The sequence below is a fragment of the Cupressus sempervirens genome, chromosome 10 (genome assembly GCF_028749045.1).
Source record: "Cupressus sempervirens isolate cs-2001-9-10 chromosome 10, ASM2874904v1, whole genome shotgun sequence".
Lineage (NCBI taxonomy): Eukaryota > Viridiplantae > Streptophyta > Pinopsida > Cupressales > Cupressaceae > Cupressus > Cupressus sempervirens.
Window position 1 is genome coordinate 849,152,572 of NC_143127.1, and position 20,332 is coordinate 849,172,903.

Below are 20,332 nucleotides of genomic sequence, written 5' to 3' on the forward strand. Positions count from 1 at the left end.
GCACCTCAACAAGAATAGGTACAACCTGAGCAAGCTGAGCCTACAACTCAAGAGCCTCTACAAGGGCCACAAGAACCTCCACAGCCAGAATAGGTAAAGGAAGAACAAGTAGAGGAGCAAAGGATACCACCAGTGGTTACACAAGAGGAAGAATCCTCCACCTCGGCTCCCAAAGGAGAAAGGATTGAATCAACTATGGCAAGAACACGAAGGAGGAGATTAAGGAAGAAAAGCACTTTGCCCACACAAGTTCCAGAGACAATCTTGGAAATAGAGGCAGAAGAAGGGGAGCAGATTGAATATGTCCCCGTAAGCCAAAGAATCCGTTCAGGTAGGGAAATAGAGGAAGAGAGAAGAAGTTTAATAGTGACACCTTCATTTGCTCCAAGGGATCCTATCTAGGTATCAACATCAGAAGATGAGCAACAAAAATGGATAGGTGATATGGAGGGTCAAGAAACTGATCTCTTTAACCTCTTTGACTTTGACTTCATGCCAGTGGGCACTGAGATGGTGGGAGAGAAAATAAGAGATACTCCCACAAGTGAGTCCTTAGGAGAGGACTGGAATCAATTACTACCTCTATCTCAAGGACCTCTGGGTATTCCACCACCACCATCTCGAGATTTGGTATTTTTGGACAAGGGATCAATGACTCCACTTCTTTGGGTTGTAGAATGATGCAGGCGCATCTCATTACTAAATCATTTCAAAGGTCCAAGATTCTCCATATATTTTAAATGGTCAATTTTAATAATTTAGGATTATGTCTTAGTGGATAGAATTTGGTGTTTTATTAAATAAATGTTATAGTTTTTAGTCGGATATGTTAGAGAGTTAGAGGAAAGGGTTAATGATGTTAGTGTCGGTTTTAGAAAGGATAAAATTAGTAATAGAAATGCCATGTGGTCAATAATTAAAAGAATCTCATCAGAAAGTTGGTGGCAATTTTAAGAGTGTTCATAATGACGAAAAAATGGCTATGGAATAAAAGAAACCGTTTCATATTCCTTCTATTTGGAGGAAAGTCAGTTTTCTTTAAAAAGCCAATCCTATTCTTAGCAGTTACAAGAATACCCATGATTGCTGCATGGTATTGATGGTAAAGCATCTTTCAGATTCCTATTCTTAGCAGTTACAAAAATATCCATGATTGCTGCATGGTATTGATGGTAAAGCATCTTTCAGATTCCTATTCTTAGCAGTTACAAGAATATCCATGATTGTTGCATGGTATTGATGGTAAAGCATCTTTCAGATTCCTATTCTTAGATGGAAAAGAAAATGTTTTTATTACTACTGGACAGCAAGGCCAGTCAGACTTTGGTTATTAAAAAGCCAATCTTTTATGTAAAAAAAAGGATTCAAACTTGGGGAGGAATGTGAAGTTTTATGTCTCTTTTGGTCTCCTATGTTTTTTTTCCAAGATTATAGTTCTACTGTTATGCTTCATATATTTCTCATGGCAATCAGTTTAGGGAATAACAATTGCAGAAAATTGTACTTTGATGCGGGGTCAATATCCCAGCTTTGAACCGTTGGATTTCTCTCAAATTTTTATATGTTGTTTGAAACCTAGTTACGCCAAATATCAACAGTTGGATTGAGTAAATCTTTTATGTGTCGAAAGTTATTCATGTCTGAGTGTGGGTCTATCTGAAGGCAGCAAGAAGATATTTTGGGAGATTTTATTTTCAAAGTTTTGTTTATTGGCTCTAATTTTAGTGTGTGATCCTGAAAGTTGTAGATGCCCCTTGAAGCATCTCAGTTGAGTGACTGATTCCTCCTGAGTTTTCCAAGGTGTGGCTCTGCATCACAGAACAAGAACAAGCAATAGAGGAAGGGGAGCCCAAGAAACTACATGTCGATTAAGTATATGAAGAAGGGAAAATAATTGAAAAGCCTCAACAAACTCTAGCTATAGAGGTTCGGACCTTAGCCCAACCAAATACAAAGACTCCAATTGTAGATATTTCTCAACAAGAAAAGACTCTAAAGAGCACTAATAAGGGAAAGGAGCCTATAGTAGAAACAACCTCGGCAACCAAATTCATGTCTCCCATGGGCACAACTCTAACGTGGTTAAAGAGGGAGGTCATGTTTCACCATAAAAGGAAGTTGGACTTAACAGTTGAGGAGAGAATGAGAGAATTAATCACAACAATCAATAAGCTTGAGCCACATACGGGTGATGCGTGAACACTGGCCTTCATAATGAAGAACCAAAATCAGAACTTACTTGCACATATAGCCATTCCTCCTTCGCATGCTGACACTGAACATTTTACTCCTAAGGACTACCAAATTAAGGAGGTCATGTTGGGTAGACCCACCATAGACACTGCAAAATTGATGATCACTACAAGGATGAAAGAGGTGTTTAGACACATGAACTGAGATGAGTCCAAATTGATAGCACTGCGGAAACAAAATAAGCTATTAAGTGGCTATTTGCATGAAGTTGTGGGCCCCATGGACCTAGAGAATCTAGAGATCACTCTTGCGACAACATTAGAGAGGAAAGGCATGGGAATAACATGGTTAGACCCATTTTTGGAAGCATGTCAGCAATGGCGTGACAATTTTGATGAGAAATGTGTGCAAATAACATAAAGCAATTTGAACCTATTGCACCACATCCAGTCGAGTGTCGACAAGCTGGTTTCCATGGTGAACCAAGATTTTGGGCAAATGAATGAATTACATCCCTGGGCCAATGACTTACAGGTGTTGAAATCGATAAAGGGCAAAAGGTATTGTATGCTGATGGAAGTATATATTGTTGAGGAGCTAGATAAGCTTGATGACTAGATTGAGAAGACATCAACAGAAAATAAGATAATGCAAGGATTACATGCAGAGATCTAGAAGCTTAAGGATCAGACTCAAGAGCAATTTCTGGAAGTGGAAAGATACTACAACGTTGCTTGCCTTGAGATTTTTGAAGACGAGTCTAAGACTAAACTCATTGAGACGCAATTAGTGATCCAACAATTTTGAGAAACATTTGAAAATGCTTCATCAGATGAAGACATGAGACAAGCATTCAAGATTAAAGAGGTATTGTTGGAGCTAGACACAAAGCTTGAGGATTTTGCGACAACTCGGATCCAAGTAAATAACTACCGACAGTAAATAAAGGACAAATATGGAGCTTTGGATTTTCCAAAGGCTATCCTAATGACAAAAATAACAGAGAAGTTTAAGAGCAAATATCCAAACATCATTTTGGTTTAAGGGGAAGAAAAGCCAGATGGTGGAATGGCCATTTTGACACTACAATTTTGGATTTTTGGAACCTATCACCAAGGTGCATAGGTGCACTTTTCACAAAGGCGCATTGACAATTTTGGGTAAGAAGCAGTACGTCGACAGTTAACTACAAATATCTAATTTAGAGCATTCTTATTTATTCTACCTTCACAATCTACTAAGTACACCATAGAATTTAGGTTGAATCGCTATTATCTTAAACTTGTGAGACTTACATATATTGAACCGCAAAGAATGAAATATTATTGTAACGAAGTATGTATATATTCACGTTCCTATTTATGGCATGTAGTGGTATGTCTATAATTCTTAAAATCAATACTACTGCCTTAAATATCTCTATACTAATGGGTAGAGTTCGAGACTATATTCCAAAATGATAGTAACGATGTAATTATTGAGATGAAGATGATAATGATCTCACATTAGTTCATAATCCTTGTATTATCAAGATATTTATTTCTCACTAACATGGGTTATCACAACTTTCTCCAAACTACCCTCTTAGTTGCTTGATGATATTCGAGTTTAGGTATTTGTTGAAGTCATATATTATATGTTGATGATTCTTGATTGCTAATTGAATGGCCTAGATGAATTATTTTATTTTTGATGTGACTTCATGTCTCATATTGAAGCTACCACCTCTACAAAGTTAATATTTCTTCTATTACCTCTTATTAAATATCATTGTTATCTATGCTTATTGCCCTCTAGATTTCCATAAGTTGATTCGGTTGCTTAATTGATGGTATTGTTTTTCTAATACATACTAGGACGTGATTATTTGATTGAGGCGCTAAGATGCCTTATTTAGAATTCCTCTTATATGGCCATTTTTATTGAAATGGGATCTTTTATTTGTTGTTGCTTATGAAGTGTTTTAAATTGCTGTTTGGAGGACGTGTTTACAACCCACCAATCATCATTGAGCTTTTGATAATTATTCTCACTACTGAGTAATCATTTCTATGTTTACAACCCACCAATCATTGTTGAGCTTTTAATAATTATTCTCACTACTAAGTAATCATTTGTAGATTTTGATTGATGATTAACCAATAACCATAAAAGGATTATCTCTAGGTCAATTCAATCTGATTGAACCTACAACATTAACAATAATAATTATTTTTATTTTTATTCTTCATATTACAAGAATCTTTTCACCCTATGAACCTATATTGAATTTAAAAGAACATGAAATTAATTATTGATAACATTGTTTTTGTATGTGTGAATATCTTCAACACATACACTTGAAATTCGATATGTTTTAATTAATTACAATTAGTGACAAGGATAATGAATGTGACAATGCCTCTATTTAACCCAACATGCACATCAATATGATAGAGCTTGGAAATTGTATCTATTAGGGCCTCATGTAAAACCGTGTCTATATATCATAACATGCAATTACATCCTCCTCACACTATGCCAAGGATATTTAAATGGTTTCTATATAGAGAAGACATACTATTACTTGATTAGATGTATTGGCCTAGACTTTGACTCTCCCACCTGTTCCAACTGTAACTAAATGTCTCCTACACCTTACGAGGTAATTTATTGTCTACATGTTCATAAACTTCAACTCATCTAATTTTATTTAAGATTGCACTTAAATGATTTCTACAATTGCTTGTCTTTAAAAAAAATTTAGAATACACATGAATGAATTCAATAATTGATGCAAAGTTTGAGACCATTACAAAATGGTTGAACATAACATTATGCTCTTTTGAAATAAAATGTTTATGATTACATGCCAATTTGAATCATATCTCATTATCAATTTGAATTATACATTAAAGAACTCTTTTGCCAAAGTCCTCTCTTCCTTAATAAGAAATGCCCATTAAAGAAGACATGCAATCTCAATCAAGCACCTTGTTAAATGACATAGAAAATAAGGACAGCCAACAAGAAATTAAGGCTCAACAAAATGGATTACAAATGAGAATGGCACAAATGCTACTAGATGGAATTGGTTTTTAGAACCCTAACAAATCAACTTAAAAGTGACCAAGATAAGATTAGATAAATTTATTGATGTCCAACAAGAGACCAACGAGGGTCTAAGCAATTGGAAACAGTACAAAGGCCAAATGCCAATAGAGGGAGCACCAAACGATGTCCACAGAAAGAACATGAAAGCAAAACAAACAAAAGAACCAAAAAAAAGGAATACAAAATGGATTACGAATGAGAATGGCGCAAATGCCACTAGATGGAGTACATTATGGAGCATTAATTGGACTTTGAGCCTTTCTTTTCTTAAAAAGATGACATTAATTTTGATGAATACTATGAAAAATGGCAAAAAATGAACCTTGTGTAGACCACTGTGAAATTTATGCAACCTCCATGGTAACTTGACCTAAAATTCATGTGCACCAATTAAAGTGCCAAGTATCCCAAATCTTCGATTTTGATATCTCAAAATCTCCTAGACTCCATGTCCCATAAAATGATGGAAACCAATACAATAGTTTTTTTATTTCATCAATAATAATGTAAATGTTCTATAGCACCCACTCTTTTGGAGGATGACAATCAAAGCACAAGTCAAGAGCCTATAGAGTTCATTGTGGATGAAAAATGATGCAATGATACTTGCAAAGAAAATAAATTTTTAAAAAGCCAAGATAAGACTTCTAAAAAGGAAAAAGTCTAACTGAGTGCATTTCATGGGTACCAAGATAGAGAGAATAATAAATACACGATGTTATGGGCAATCTTTCCATATATATATATAACTATCATTGTAACCCTTGTACCCTTCAAAGATACAAGTGCTAGTTATTTTCCTTTAGCATTTACTTTTGATACAGTAGATATGGTATCATATCTTGTTGTTTATCATTTCATTTATTATTGCATAAGTCTTTTACTTCACATATTATATACATATATTGCTATTCGTATAGAGAATACCCCAAAAATTGCCCTCAATCTACATTAACACCCATTCATCCTCTTAAGTTGCACTAAAATTAACACCCATTCATCCTTTTGAGTTGCACTAATTAGATATGGTTTTGTGGGTGTATTTTATTTCCAATATATATGAAAAGTGAGGATCTACCCTAGTAACCATTCACAATATCATACCCAATGATTCCAGCACCAATCGATGAAATGATGTTAATTCCCAGATAGGACAACTATTGACCTTTCGGTAGCAAACAAATATAATCCAATTCTAAGACAACTAATGACCTTTTGGTAGCAAAAAAAATATAAAATGGTAACAAGCCATTAAAAATTTATGCTTCTCTCATGTTCAATGGCCTAGATAATTGCAAATATATAATCATTCATAAAAACATTAATAATTCAAAATTGCAAATAAAAATATTATAAGTATTATTATGCTTTGAAATGCCAAGGGAACCATAACACAAAGTTGAAGCGGACTACGAATTAAAAATACATGTCCTATCATTTTAAAAAAATGAATTAAAAAGCTTTAAAGTGAATTTAAAAAATTATACAGATCTTAAAGAAAATATGTACGTATACAATTATATCGATTGAATAATTAAATCTGTGTACGTTACGTGGGCGTTTGAAAGAAGCTATATACCACATAAGATCCTTTTGGAAGTAGACGCAAAATCGAGTGTCCGCGAAAAATAATTACTGAAAAGCTTGTGCGATCTCTCTTTCTTATCATCAATGTTTTCAATATGTTTTCCTTCATTGACATCAAGTTGATGTGGAAGTGAAATGTGCTTGCCAACAAGCATTAGAGAAAAATTCAATGACCATGTCACTCAAGTTCTTAACATAAGCAGCGCCTTTGAGCCCGCCAAATCAAATAAATACATCAACCAGAAAAAATGACCCACTTCACTAGTATTGTCACATGGATCAAGCTCCCGTGTTTAGAAATTGATAGGATTTACAATATCACCAGTCTGCAACAAGTACAACTTGCCTATAGGTCCCATACACAATTGTGACCAACAATGGATGTACTATTATATCAAGATGTTTGTGGATTCATTGCACAAGTCAAATGCCCCTGTGCAATTCTCGACACCTTCACTGATTATTGTGCCATTAACGTTTCAATCAGCATACAAAATTAACATGCTTAAAAATAGATAGTTGTAGTGTTGCCCATCTGTGCACTTGTTAACAATGCACTATATAACTGGGCTAATTTAACAGAAACATATTCCACAAACACATTATTATCAAGGACGCATGGAGACAGGTACTTGGAGATGGGTGCGGGTATGGCTATTTTTTCCAAAATAGATGATGGGTACTTTTGGTACGTCAATTTGCTTTTATATATAATTTAGTATTTTATAGCAAAACTATAAATATAACACACTTGAGTTTTCAAAAAAGAACAGCGATCAAATTTACTGTCAAACATTAACTGTGAAGATTCAAGTACACAAAATGAAATGTCATACAATCTTTGTACCAAAGCTCGAACTGATTAGTAAATTACATATTGAAATAAGCTTAATAAACAGCAAGCTGATATGCAAACAAAAAACTAAAAGAAAAATTAGAAATGTTAATCAAGGTAATTAGCTATGATGCTCTCCACTAAGTATGCACTGAATACCTGGCACTTGGGTATTGCCTACCAGTACTGGGTACATTTCCCAGGGTATACCATGCAACTATGATTATTATCTAATAGATAAAAATGACTTCAACCACATAGCTGCTAGGTACCATCAGCGTTTTACAAATTACACATCATACAATGCAAACAAAAAAATATCATAAGCTGGCAGCAAAACTATACCTGAAAGAGCTACAACTAAATCAACCCCATGTCGCAAAATAATCTGCAAGTACAGAAAAGTTACATGAATGTTCTAACACAAAATATTTTTCTGTCCACACAGGTAAACCAAATTTTTAACAACCTCAGTTCCAATCATGAAGAGCAGGCATCCATCTATTAATAACCCCATGCCACAAAACTCTCTTGTACGTAATAAACCATGTAGAGCTGCTTATTTATATCATACAACAAGATGCAAAGTTTTTGTATCCAAATCACATTCCCTTACAAATGCAAAAGCGGTCATAGCTAGGAAAGTTCTTTGCTTCACAGTCAAAAGACTTAAACTGATACCACATATTTTTGCCAATTAGGATGGACAATACAACTTTCCCATTCTCAAAATCTATGGCTTGCTATTCAAACCATCTCAAAAAAAAATTTGTAAACAGGTAATAGCACACAAGATGAAAAAATACGAGACAAACATTTTAAAGACTAACTGAAAAAGATAAGACTGATGTCAAAGTGAGCATTAATTTGTACTGTTATTTATTCACTGTTAGAAACAATATAGAAATGTTTTAAGATTGACAATAGTACAGATTTGGAAAACTCAAAGCACTTAAGGTTTATTAATGCACAAAACAAACAATTGTACACTTCTGTCGGCTAAATCTGTCCCCAATAATGACCAAGCATCATCCAACAAGACTATACTGAGCATTCTACACAATTATGACTCAAATAGGTTTCATACCAGAGCTTCACCCTCCAACCACTAGCATCTTCATTTTCATTATTAGAATTCCAAAGGAAACAGACAAAATCGATCACTTCATTTGCAACAAAATACTCCTTATAAAACAACGGTTTACTTTCATTTTAAATTAGTTGCTATTGCTCACAAGCGTATTTTAGTGGGGTGAGAAATTCTCAGCTCATATTACATGCCACTTGGCTTAAAATGCTTGTAACTACAAACTTGCATTAGTTCGAATGATATCAACCCATTTGCCAATGTCTACAAACAGACAGCTGCTACTGATATTGTCAGGGGCAGAAATTCAAATAGCATAAACTAATGTGGTATTTTCCCACCTAACCTCTGTGTCCACTGGGAAAACTTTTGTTTGTCCATGCTTTAAGAAAACAACTTTCTCACAAAAAAACATAAATCATTGCAAAACAGAAACAGCCAAACCAACTCACTAATGCAAAAAGAGATTCAAACCGAGGGTGAGATGCGATCAGTCGTCCGTAGGGTTGTAGATAATAGACTCCACCAACCATAGGGTGGGAATAAGTTCCATTCATCTGTGAATGAATGTAAGGCACAGCTATCACTCCATCAACTTGGGAACTACACTACATAAAAGGTGATCAATGTCAATTAAATGTGATATAATTTATGTGCCACAAAAAAAAAAACTGTCCATTTATTTTCTTGTTTTAAAACACAGCAGCAAAAGTGTGGAGTTGTGAATTATGCCATATATCCACATTTCCAATCCTAAGAAAATAACATATGCATCACCAAATAGTGACGAGAACTTCTAGTACCAAAGCCAAAGATAACTTGGCTTAAACTGCTTGTAATAAAAAACTTGTATCAGGTCACATGGTAACAACCACATGCCAGAGAATGTTCGCATAGCAATGTCATTTGAGGGAAGAAAATGGAATGGCGTTTCTTTCAGGATTTCCCCCATCCAGCTCATTGGGATAGTGCTGGTACTGGTAATCCTACATTGTTACAAAGCACAAACAGCAATTACACTAAATAAGTGTGGAACTTGTTCAAATGTGTTATAACTGCTGTGCCAGACGGGAATATTTAAAAAAAAATTCCACTTCTTGTATTTAGAACAGCCCCAAAAGTGGGGAGTCATGAATAACATTAATGCCTGCATTACGAACTCTAGGCAGATCTCCCCTGCATCCCTAAATACAGATAAACTGAATTTCTAGTGCCAATGCCAATAGAATCTTGCAAGCTCCATTCATCAAGATTGTCATCTTCTCTGCTAAAAAAAACTTTACCCCTGGCAGGATAGCCATATAATTGCCTGGGATTACAAAAGGGTGAGGTGATGATAACACCCCATTTTTCATATATATGAACCTAGGAAGCCTGGGAAAGCTGCTTTGAACGATTGTTTGTGGCCCTGGGAATTTTGTTGCCTGTTTCATGTTTTACATTTGGTAACAGGCGAAGCCCAGAGAAGATAGAGAATAGAATATCACGAGTTCTCAAACGAATAGTCATTCATTTAAGTTCCACCATAAGCTCCCAGTTCAGAAAGTATTATTCAAGTAGAAACATGATACAAACTAAAAGAAACAATTGCAACAAGTTATAAAATAATTTCTAGGATCAAGATATTTAATACCTTATAATCTACAATTGTCTCATACAGAAGATATTTCTTGCTGGAGCTGAGAATCCATAACATGACTGAAAATTTTGAATTATTTGTTTCTAAAATCTGCTAACCACAATACTCACATTGACCCATTACATGCAAGTCCCCACTCTTTTCCTCTGCTGTAGTTAATTGTAAAATGTCCTATTACCACAATTGGCTCCATAAACATCAATCCTGCTGAAGAAGATAATTAGAATAAGATTGGTAAAATTAAAAACCAGGAAACTCTCAACATCTGCCAACTGCCGTACATGAGATGAACTATCACATGCAGTTCTCCCATTTTCCTCCACTGATTAATTGCATTTAATGGAGAAAAAGATTATACCCAGAATCATATTGTAATCTTCTCGTGCAAATGCAAAAACAAATAGTTTAAGCAATGCACATAATAGCTTGAATAGAAAGTTAAACAAAAAGGAACCTCAAATTTGTACAACTCTGGACTAGCTGCCAGGGATAAATAGAAAATGCTGTGCAGAAAAATTACATGTCTCTAGTACAAGTGCTCAAAAAAGCAGTAAGTGACATACCGACTTTTTCCTATGTAGCTTCCTGTAAAACAACGAATTGGTTAAAAAGTTCTATTCCTTTATTGTCGAGGAATTGGTGGAGCTGGTAAGGGAGGTTGGCTGTAGAATCCCATTCCTGGAGGCTGAAGAGGTTGGTAAGGGCCAGGAGGCACCGACTGTTGTAGAATTGCAGGCCTTGGCATTCCTATCATTGGATGCCCAACTAAAGGAGGTGGTGGTGGCAAATTGCTACCATAACCATATGGCATACCCATGATACTACCAGGCATATACTGTATAGGTGGTGGGGGCGGTGGCGGTGGAGGAGGGGGTGGGTAAGGAGGTTGATGTTGCATGGGGGATGCTTGATGCGTCATGGGAGAAGATGTTGGATGTTGCATGGGAGGAGATGTCTGGTGTTGTACAGTGTTTGGAAGAGGTTGCTGTTGCATGGAAACAGACTGATGCTGCATAGGTGACAACTGTGATGGCACAGGAGTTTGATGTTGCATTGGAGTGGAATTAAGCTGTGCAGGGGACTGATGAACCACATAAGGCGAACCCCCATCTGAATTTGGATAGTGGTTTCCCAATTTTGTTCTTTTCTCTGGGGGATATCCAGATGATGTTTCAACTGGAAGACTTGTGGTCCTCAAACCACCAGTCATTGAAGCAGCCTCCTCAGCTGCAAGGGATGACAAGACTGAGGTAAGCATTTGAGCTGATGAAGTTGAAGCTGCCAGTTTGGCTGCTACTTCAGCTGCAACGGATGATGCAGTCATTTTATGTTTAGCATCCACAATTCCAGTGGACTCTACCAAAGAAGTTGTAGGTGCCATTGATACAGATGAAGTTGCATGATCTTTCTCTGTTGCAGAATGATTTTCTCGGCTACTAGTGTGATTTGTATCTTGATGTGCATGAGCATTTGTGGCAGTCTGCTTTAATGAAGTTTTCCCACTGCTCGTTGCATCATTTAGGCGCTGACGCATACTCTCTGTTTGCTCCAACTGACCCTGGGCAACCTGACAGAATATCAAATGCACCTATCTCACTGAAAAAAAAGGAAGTCTAAAAAAAGGATTTAATCAAATTAACCAAAACAGTATTAAAACATCAGAGAAAATACAAATATATAACTAAATAAAGAAATTTTATCCTATTAGCCAAAACATTTAAACTAGTTCATTTTCATATAATGCTAATATATAATTTAGAGTTTAAACCACCAAAAAATGATGCTATCCAATTAGCCAAAATATTTCCAAATAAAATAGACATCTTATATGCCACCACTGAATAACGGACTATTGCTAATTACAGACTACCCTGACAATAGAACCAAAGTAGAATAAGACTGGGTTAACACAATCTATAGTTTTTGTTATGAAGTCAGGTAATTGAGGGTCCCATATCATCCCCATGTTATAACAGAGCAATACACTCAAAGAAAAAAATTTACCCAAAATTACTGGGTGCATGGAAACAACACCAAACAAGATCAAAATAGTGTTACGAGAATAGATATACGAAAACATATTGCAAGTCAAAACACAAACCTAGCATTGTGATTGCTAGAAACTGGAAAAATACAACTAGAGACGACTGCCAAAAGTATATAAAGCACTAGAGATTATAGAGATCAGGAACTTTTATTTAAGTCAATGTGATAATCTAAAGAAAATGTCCTTGACATAAACTTCAACAAACTAGTTCATCAGACAAATATGGGAAAGTCATATATTGCATGAATGTACAAACATGACGCATAAACTAAAAGCAGATGACCTGCTGTGAAGTTTAGCATATCAGAGACCATGTAGAACAAGATCTTAATACACATCTCGATGAGCTGTCTAAGGAAAAGGTAGAGAGAAAGAATTTGATGGTGGCAAACAAGATAACTGGATAACAAAAACATCAAATACAACATTGGCTTGTTCCTAGATATATGTCTTGCCAAAATGGAAGCCTTATCCTCAAAATCTCAAGTGTGACATTTAAAATAATGCCTAAACAAACTCACCTGTATTTGTGTCCGAACCTGTTCTAGCTTAGACTCCTGCGGAAAAGAAAAGTGTCAAAAAAATTAAAATAATGGTAATTCACTTTGTCTACAGTGGCCTGATACTGAAATTGATGAAATAAAATCTTTGGGTTACTACACACTCTAACCTGCTCCTGGAGTGCCTCTTTCAACTGAGCAACTAGAGCTGTCCGTGTCATTTCACTGTTTTCAAGTTGCTCAATGCTTTGCCTCAGAATGAGTTCCTGTTCTTCAAGATTACCCGGTAGACTTGAATTTTTAAGATGTCCTGCTCATTAAACAACTTTGTTATATCAAGTTGGAATCATACATAATTATAACCACGAAAAAAGAGATGAACAGAATGCGCACAGCAAGAAATGGAAAAAATTCACCTCTCTAAGCTTGAGTTCAAATTCTAATTAAGTACGTAGGCTGGGACTTAGCTCGCCCACTTTTCCTTCCCCCCCCCCCCCCCCCGCCCACCAACCCCTCCCTCTCTCTCTCAGTATATATAATTCTAGGACTACAAGTTTTTAGAAGTAAAAAGAAGATTTTTAGACCATGGGCAAATTAGACTTGGCACACTCACAAAAACACTCAAGGGGATTTCTCAATTACCATAATTTTGTTCTGACTTTTGTTACCCTAGGTTTAGACCTTGTAAAAAGGCTCAGAAGAAAACTGAACCTTAGTTATCCACTTACACCAAAAATGCAAATACCTTGCTAAAAAGTTTATAACAAGTTATTATTTATACATAAACTTTAATTTTTCTTGTGTCAAAAAAATTAACCTTCCATGCAATGCATGACTTCTTAACACATCATCAAAGATATGAAATCAAACTATGGATCTGCCTTACCTAAAGGAATATTATGATATTTCAAGAAATAATATTATTAGTTTAAATGAGTCCATCAATGATTTCCAACTATCTCTAAGGTTTAAGCCATCTTGATCATAAGGTTTTTTCCAATCTTCTGGGCTTCTCTAACATGTTTTATTATGAGGATATAAAATTATTGACCTGTGCAAGGACTTGTATTCTACATCAATTATTAGTTTGTATGGAAGGTAAAACTAGGTTTAAATGAGTCCATCAATAATTTCCAACTATCTCTAAGGTTTAAGCCATCTTGATCATAAGGGTTTTTTCAATCTTCTGGGCTTCTCTAACATGTTTTATTATGAGGATGTAAAATTATTGACCTGTGTAAGGACTTCTATTCTACAGCAATTGTTTTTGAAGGCCTACAACATTATTACTGATATGTAGTCAGTATACAAAATGCCAAACCCAGGATTTTAGTAGGAAAAGGAGAAAAGTTATGGAGATATAGAATCAGCTCAGATATGTAATTAAAAAGAGGTGATCCATCAAATTTGCAAAAACTGAACTGATAGCATCAGAGGCATCGCTATTAATAGAAACAAACAAGTATTAAGATAAACAGAACCCCAGAAGTATAACTGTTGAAAGATTTAAACCCAACAGCGGTTGAGGAGGGAAGGCTTATATCATTGGATAACTCTCCTTCTGATGAGGTTCCTTGCTGATGGTATTTTAGCAGCAAGGAAGTTGAGAATCACATCCTCATCTGGATCTTAGTGATATATTGGGTCATGCAATATTTCCAATGGCCACCTCCTGCATCACTTAATATTGGCGGCTGCTAATAGGGTTGTGAGTCTACTTATCCATGCATGACATTGTCCAGAGTTTCTTTGCAATTGGCTGTTAATAGGGCTGTGAGTCTACTTCTCCATGCAGGGCATTGTCCAGCATTTCAACAGTTTGTGTTTAATTTTGAAGGAGTGTTCAGTTAATGCTGAGTTTTTTGTGCAGTTGTGCTATATGTTCATCTATCTAATTCTTATAGAGAATCTGGTATGTCCAACACGTGATCACCCACAAGAAAAAAGGAATTCCACAGATACCTTGGCTTTAGAAAGGGCCATAGAGAACTTTGGTGGATTTCATTATTCATACTGTCCTCATGTTAAAAATAGTTTGCTCAGCAGTGTCTTTAGCATTGCAGGTGGATTCTAGTTGTAACCAAGGTAATCGTACTTTTCCTCAAAAACAACTCCAAAAAAAATTTCTAATTTGTTTTTGGGGTATCCACTGTTAAGAAAATAGGTCCTTTCCACACCTAATAATATCCTGAATAGAAATTCTGAAGGACTGAATTGCTAAGGTATTCAAAAGTCCTATGTTCTGTGACGTATAATACCATGAGTTGGAGGAACTCGTATCTTGTCTCTCCTTAGAGAATCTGGGACTTCTATGCTTTCTCTGTATTTCCAGTTTGTTTTTTCAACTTAGGTTTTAAAATTGAGATTACAGGTCATCTTACTGCAGCGAGGGGTGAAACTGTGGTGGTCAATTTATGCATACATATTATATATGCTGAACTTAATTCAGAATAAAACAAGTTTCAATTATCCACAAGCAGAATGGCTTGCTGTCAAGAGTATGAACTCAGATCACTCTCTTTGTGAATGCAACCCTTTATCATGATAGAGTTTTGGTCCGCCCTAATGCAGTATAGGTAATTGAACTTGGATCACTCTCTCAATGAATGCAACTCTTTATGATGCACAGTCATGTTTTGAATTGGTCTTTGTTCTCATCTATGTTCATATATCATGTGGCATTTCCATTCAGGATCCAGCGCCAATTACTAGATGTTTGAAAATGGAAATAAGTTGAGGCCTTGGGAAGCTCTTAAGTATTAAAATAAGGTTTCCACAGAGTCAACATGTTTATCCTTTGCCTTTTCAAGTTTGAGTTGTTTGAGAAGTAGCTTGCAATCACTTCCTGGTGTTATCTTACAAGCATTAATTGCAGCTTCAGGTTCACAGATTTAATTCACGGATCAGGCAAACAGAAAATAGTGGGTGCTGGGTTTTTGTACTTGCTGTCAAGAACATGAACTCAGATCACTCTCTTTGTGAATGCAACCCTTTACCATGAAAGAGTTTTGGTCCGCCCTAATGCAGTATAGGAAATTGAACTTGGACCACTCTCTCAATGAATGCAACTCTTTATGATGCAGTCGTGTTTTGAATAGGTCTTTGTTCTCATCTATGTTAATATATCATGTGGCATTTCCGTTCAGGATCCAGCACCAAGCACTAGATGTTTGAAAATATAAGTTGAGGCCTTGGGAAGCTCCTAAGTATTAAAATAAAGTTTCCAGAGAGTCAACCCGTTTATCCTTTCCCTTTTCATATTTGAGTTGTTTGAGAAGTAGCTTGCAATCACTTCCTGCTGTTACCTTACAAGCCTTAATTGCTGTTTCAGGTTCACAGATTTAATTCATGGTTCAGGCAAACAGAAAATGGTGAGTGCTGGGTTTTTGTATACAAAGCATGTATATATACTAGAATATTAGAGTCAATATATATATTTCCTAATCCTTTTTAAATATAAAGGATTATTTATGAGCCTGATACAATATTAATGAAGTTAATAAAGTTAATATAAAATAGAGCAATAAAATAATAAATAAAGTTAATATTAATACAACTATGTTATTAATTCTAAAAACTGATTAACACTAATTATTAATAAATTCAGTAAAACATGATTTAACTCAAATAAATAATGGACAAAAGTTTATATTCTTGTTTTGTTGTTGCATAAAGGCAATTAGAGTTCGCAACTAAATTTGTAGGAGCAGAAAACATTGCAAATGTGGCACTAAATATGCAGACTACCTACATAGACCCAATTTTGTCTTCCCCAGACACGGTCAAAAGTAATAATAAAAAACAAAAGCAAATATTAACAAATTATTGCATGGGTTCTAAACAGAATTCTTTTGGTTCTTCACAGATCCATATGGTTTGTTGAGGATAATACCACAGTCCAAAAATCACCCCCTGCAATAACCCCCACTTGGATCTATCTACAATCGGGACCAGGTTCAAAATGGCCCCAAATCCAGGGCCTGCAGTAAATAAACCAGTTACATTGTTATAAACCATTCACATGTTCTAGATTTAGATTCTCGTCTTTTTCATAACTGTATTATCACAGGTTGAGACGCTTTTGGTGCCAAAATTATTATATTTTAGTGCATTAAAATTTGATAAATTTGATTTAAAAATGTCATTTTTGTAAAGCTATACCACATCCACTATTGGCTTCAGGCATTATGTTCTTTTATCTGAAACATCATTGATTGCTGCAGAATGTATTGGAGCTTATTGGAGCATTCTCCAATTTTCTGTAATGGATAATCAATGAACATATTCTCATGGAATTGCTTTACCAAATAAACAGCAATCTGTGGAATCAAGAAGGCCAAAATCCCAAAGATACTATGTTGGTCCCAAAACTTCATAGAGTTCAAGCATATTGGAACTTAAACATATTTGATTTAGCAATTACACTTTTGACCAGGCATACATGTGTCCCTTGCTTTAACCTGTGTATTATGTTCTTTCTTATCTGCAAGGTCATTGATTGCTGCAGTTCGTATTGGAGCTTATTAGTTCATAATAAAATTTCCTGTAACAGATTATCATATAACATCTCCTCATATAATTGTTTTATGATATTGAACTGCATCCAAGGAATTGCGGATGCCGAAAACCCAAAGATATCACTTTTCCATAAGTCAAAAGCTTCACGGAATGCTAGTGACATACAAAAAAATACATATAACTACAACAAAGAAGCTTTTTCTCTTTACCAGTTCCACAAGCATCTTCGACATCCTTGTCCATCTTCTCCACTCGCCTGAAAGCAGCCTTACATTTGTTCAAAATTGCATCCTCATCAATATGGCCATCATGCACACCCTGAAAAGCTGATACAATTTTTTCTGCTGTACCTCCAACGGCCAGTTTCTGAATTTTAACAAACAAATACGGCACTAGTCAATTGCGTCTAGATATTTGATAAACAATATTAGAAGTAACAAGAAAATCTAAAAAACAAATGTAGAAACAAGAAAGGAAGACATTTCTTACAATTTTCACAGAATGTGGAGTCTTTCTTACTATTTTGATGGAATGTGAACCTTTGCCATTGTTCTCCAGTGTTGGAGGTGGATCCTTTCCAAGCATCTCTTCTCTAAGACTGCGCCCACGAGATCCAAATACTTTTCGTTCCTCCCATATATCAATCTGAAGATTTGTTGACAGCGACAAAGCAATCAAATCAGAAATTATGGAAACAATGACTCTAGTACAATCTAAACTTGTCATTCTAAATATAAAATGTAAAGTACAAAAACAACATTCTTCAGCTTAAATCACTTTAGAATACTTGTGATGGTCCAAACAAGAAAATGGATTCACATATTTCAAGCTCACTCAAAAGTAAATTATTTCTTGATGACACCTGCTATTCACGAATAGAGGAGCTTACCAGTCGAAAAACCACATTCTTTCCATAATCATCTCCATTCTCATACACATCCTTCAGAACACCAGGAAGAACCTTCCAAAACTCACCAACAAATTCTGTGCCTTTTCGTCTGCTGTTCTGCAATATGTCATTTGCAAGGTAGAGAAATGGCACCCGTTGTTCCCTGAGTGAATTATGGAATTGTCTATCCCATGTCTCCACAACCTGCTTTGCTTTCTTACGGTGGAATATACACCAGTGTGACAATGCTAAGCAAAGAGTCAAGCATCACATATTTACTCACAAAAAAGCAGAAACCAAACAAACTTAAAATGTACAAATTGTTTCTGCTAAATTTCAACACAAATGTTGATAAGTGGAATAATAGGAGGCTGTACGAGGGAAATAATACAATACCATGGTACTTCGGTGTGTTATAAAATAATCAATAAAGCTTCAAATATAAACAACTAAAATACATAATCTAGATTGTCTGTAAACTACACAAACATAATAAAGCTAAATTGTTCTTAATCCTTAAAATAAAAGGATACTTTCAATGCTTTGTTGTGAGTTGTTAAGCTTAGAAAGCTTGTCAGCTAATATCTGCCCGTTGAATGCACTGTTCATCCCTTCTGATCAGTTATTCTACGCAATTTGCTTGATTAAGATCTGTGAAAACCTGAAGCGTTCTATAAGTCAGCCAACAGCAGCCATGTATTTTTGCATTTATTTAATGGATCTATTATCTCAAAGATCACCTTTAACACTCTTTATGGCTCCTATGTATAAATTGCATGCCTATTTTGAACATTGATTATGTTATTGAAATAATTGCCCACTGTGCAGCAAAGTGATTGAGGCATTGCGCAAATTTACCATCTACTAGTGTCCGGAAACACAGGGCTGACATGGAGTCATAAATCAATGAGCATTGTATAATCATAAATATTTTGAAGATCAATTGAACTTTGAAGCACAACATGAAACAATCTTCACTTGCCATCGGCATATCTCTTAAATACTAGCACCACAATGACCAAGATTGAGTAAAATATTTTAAAAACAGAACAGAAACATTACAAATATATAGTATGTATTAAGTTTAGAAGTACCCACACAGATCAAGTACTACTAGTGACAAAGAAAAGATGTTCCCAGTAGTGCAATACACTCCAAATAATGGCTCTTCTATGCTATTTGTATGACATGTATACATTCTTAAAATAACAATAATGTAAGTTGCATTTTATTAAAGAGCTCAAAAATGAAATAACAATTTAGGCCCTCAATTATAAAGTAGAGACCTGTAGATGTTATCAAAAAATGTAAGTCACAACTTATTTTATTGAAGGGATCAAAAATGAAATAATAATTTAGGCCTTCAATAATAAATTGGCGACAAGGAACCCCATCTATAAGGACAACAGTAGAAATAAAGTCATGTATTAAGTTCAAAAGTACCCACACAGATTGAGTTCTACTGGTGATAAAGAAGAGATGTTCCTAGTGGTGCAATAACTATTAACTTCCAACTAATGGCTCTACTGTGCTATTTGCATGACATATAGATGTCATTAAAAAATATTAAGTTACAACTAGTTTTATTGAAGGGCTCAAAAATAAAATAACAACTTAGTCCTTCAATTATAAAGTAGTGACTCGTAGATGTTATTATTAAAATGCAAGTTACAACTAATTTTATGGAAGGACTCAAAAATGAAATAACAATTTAGGCTTTCAAAAATAAATTAGTGACGGTGACCCACGTCTTTAAGAAATCAGAAGGAATTAAGATAGCATCTAAAGGGCGTTTATTATGTATTTGTCTGAACAATATGCCTCACAAATTTTAAAAGACAAGCCTCCACACCCTTGACAAAAATCAGCGCATAAAGCTCAAACTCATGATCTTGTAAAATATCAAATGCCTTTTAAAGCTCCATGTAGTAACAGAATGCCTCC

The 20,332-nt window shown here is 35.2% G+C and overlaps 1 protein-coding gene across 7 annotated transcripts in view; it reads right to left on the reverse strand.

Moving 5' to 3' along the window:
* Positions 1–10,392: 10,392 nt before the first annotated feature.
* The window catches only part of LOC149536674 (uncharacterized), a 35,271-nt gene continuing 25,331 nt past the window's right edge, over positions 10,393–20,332 (reverse strand). For 3 of the 7 annotated variants that reach the window (XM_089807803.1, XM_089807804.1, XM_089807805.1), the window contains 7 exons: positions 18,922–19,049; positions 18,389–18,636; positions 17,989–18,144; positions 17,709–17,865; positions 13,152–13,291; positions 13,003–13,038; positions 10,491–12,001 (listed from right to left, as the gene is read on the reverse strand). In XM_089807803.1, coding sequence (XP_089663929.1) covers positions 11,057–12,001; positions 13,003–13,038; positions 13,152–13,291; positions 17,709–17,865; positions 17,989–18,144; positions 18,389–18,636; positions 18,922–18,997 — 1,758 coding nt within the window. In that variant the 5' untranslated portion in view covers positions 18,998–19,049 and the 3' untranslated portion in view covers positions 10,491–11,056. Of the gene's footprint in view, positions 12,002–13,002; positions 13,039–13,151; positions 13,292–17,708; positions 17,866–17,988; positions 18,145–18,388; positions 18,637–18,921; positions 19,050–20,332 lie in introns of all 7 variants that reach the window. The other 4 variants (XR_016358189.1, XR_016358190.1, XM_089807806.1 and 1 more) reach the window with 4 other exon arrangements.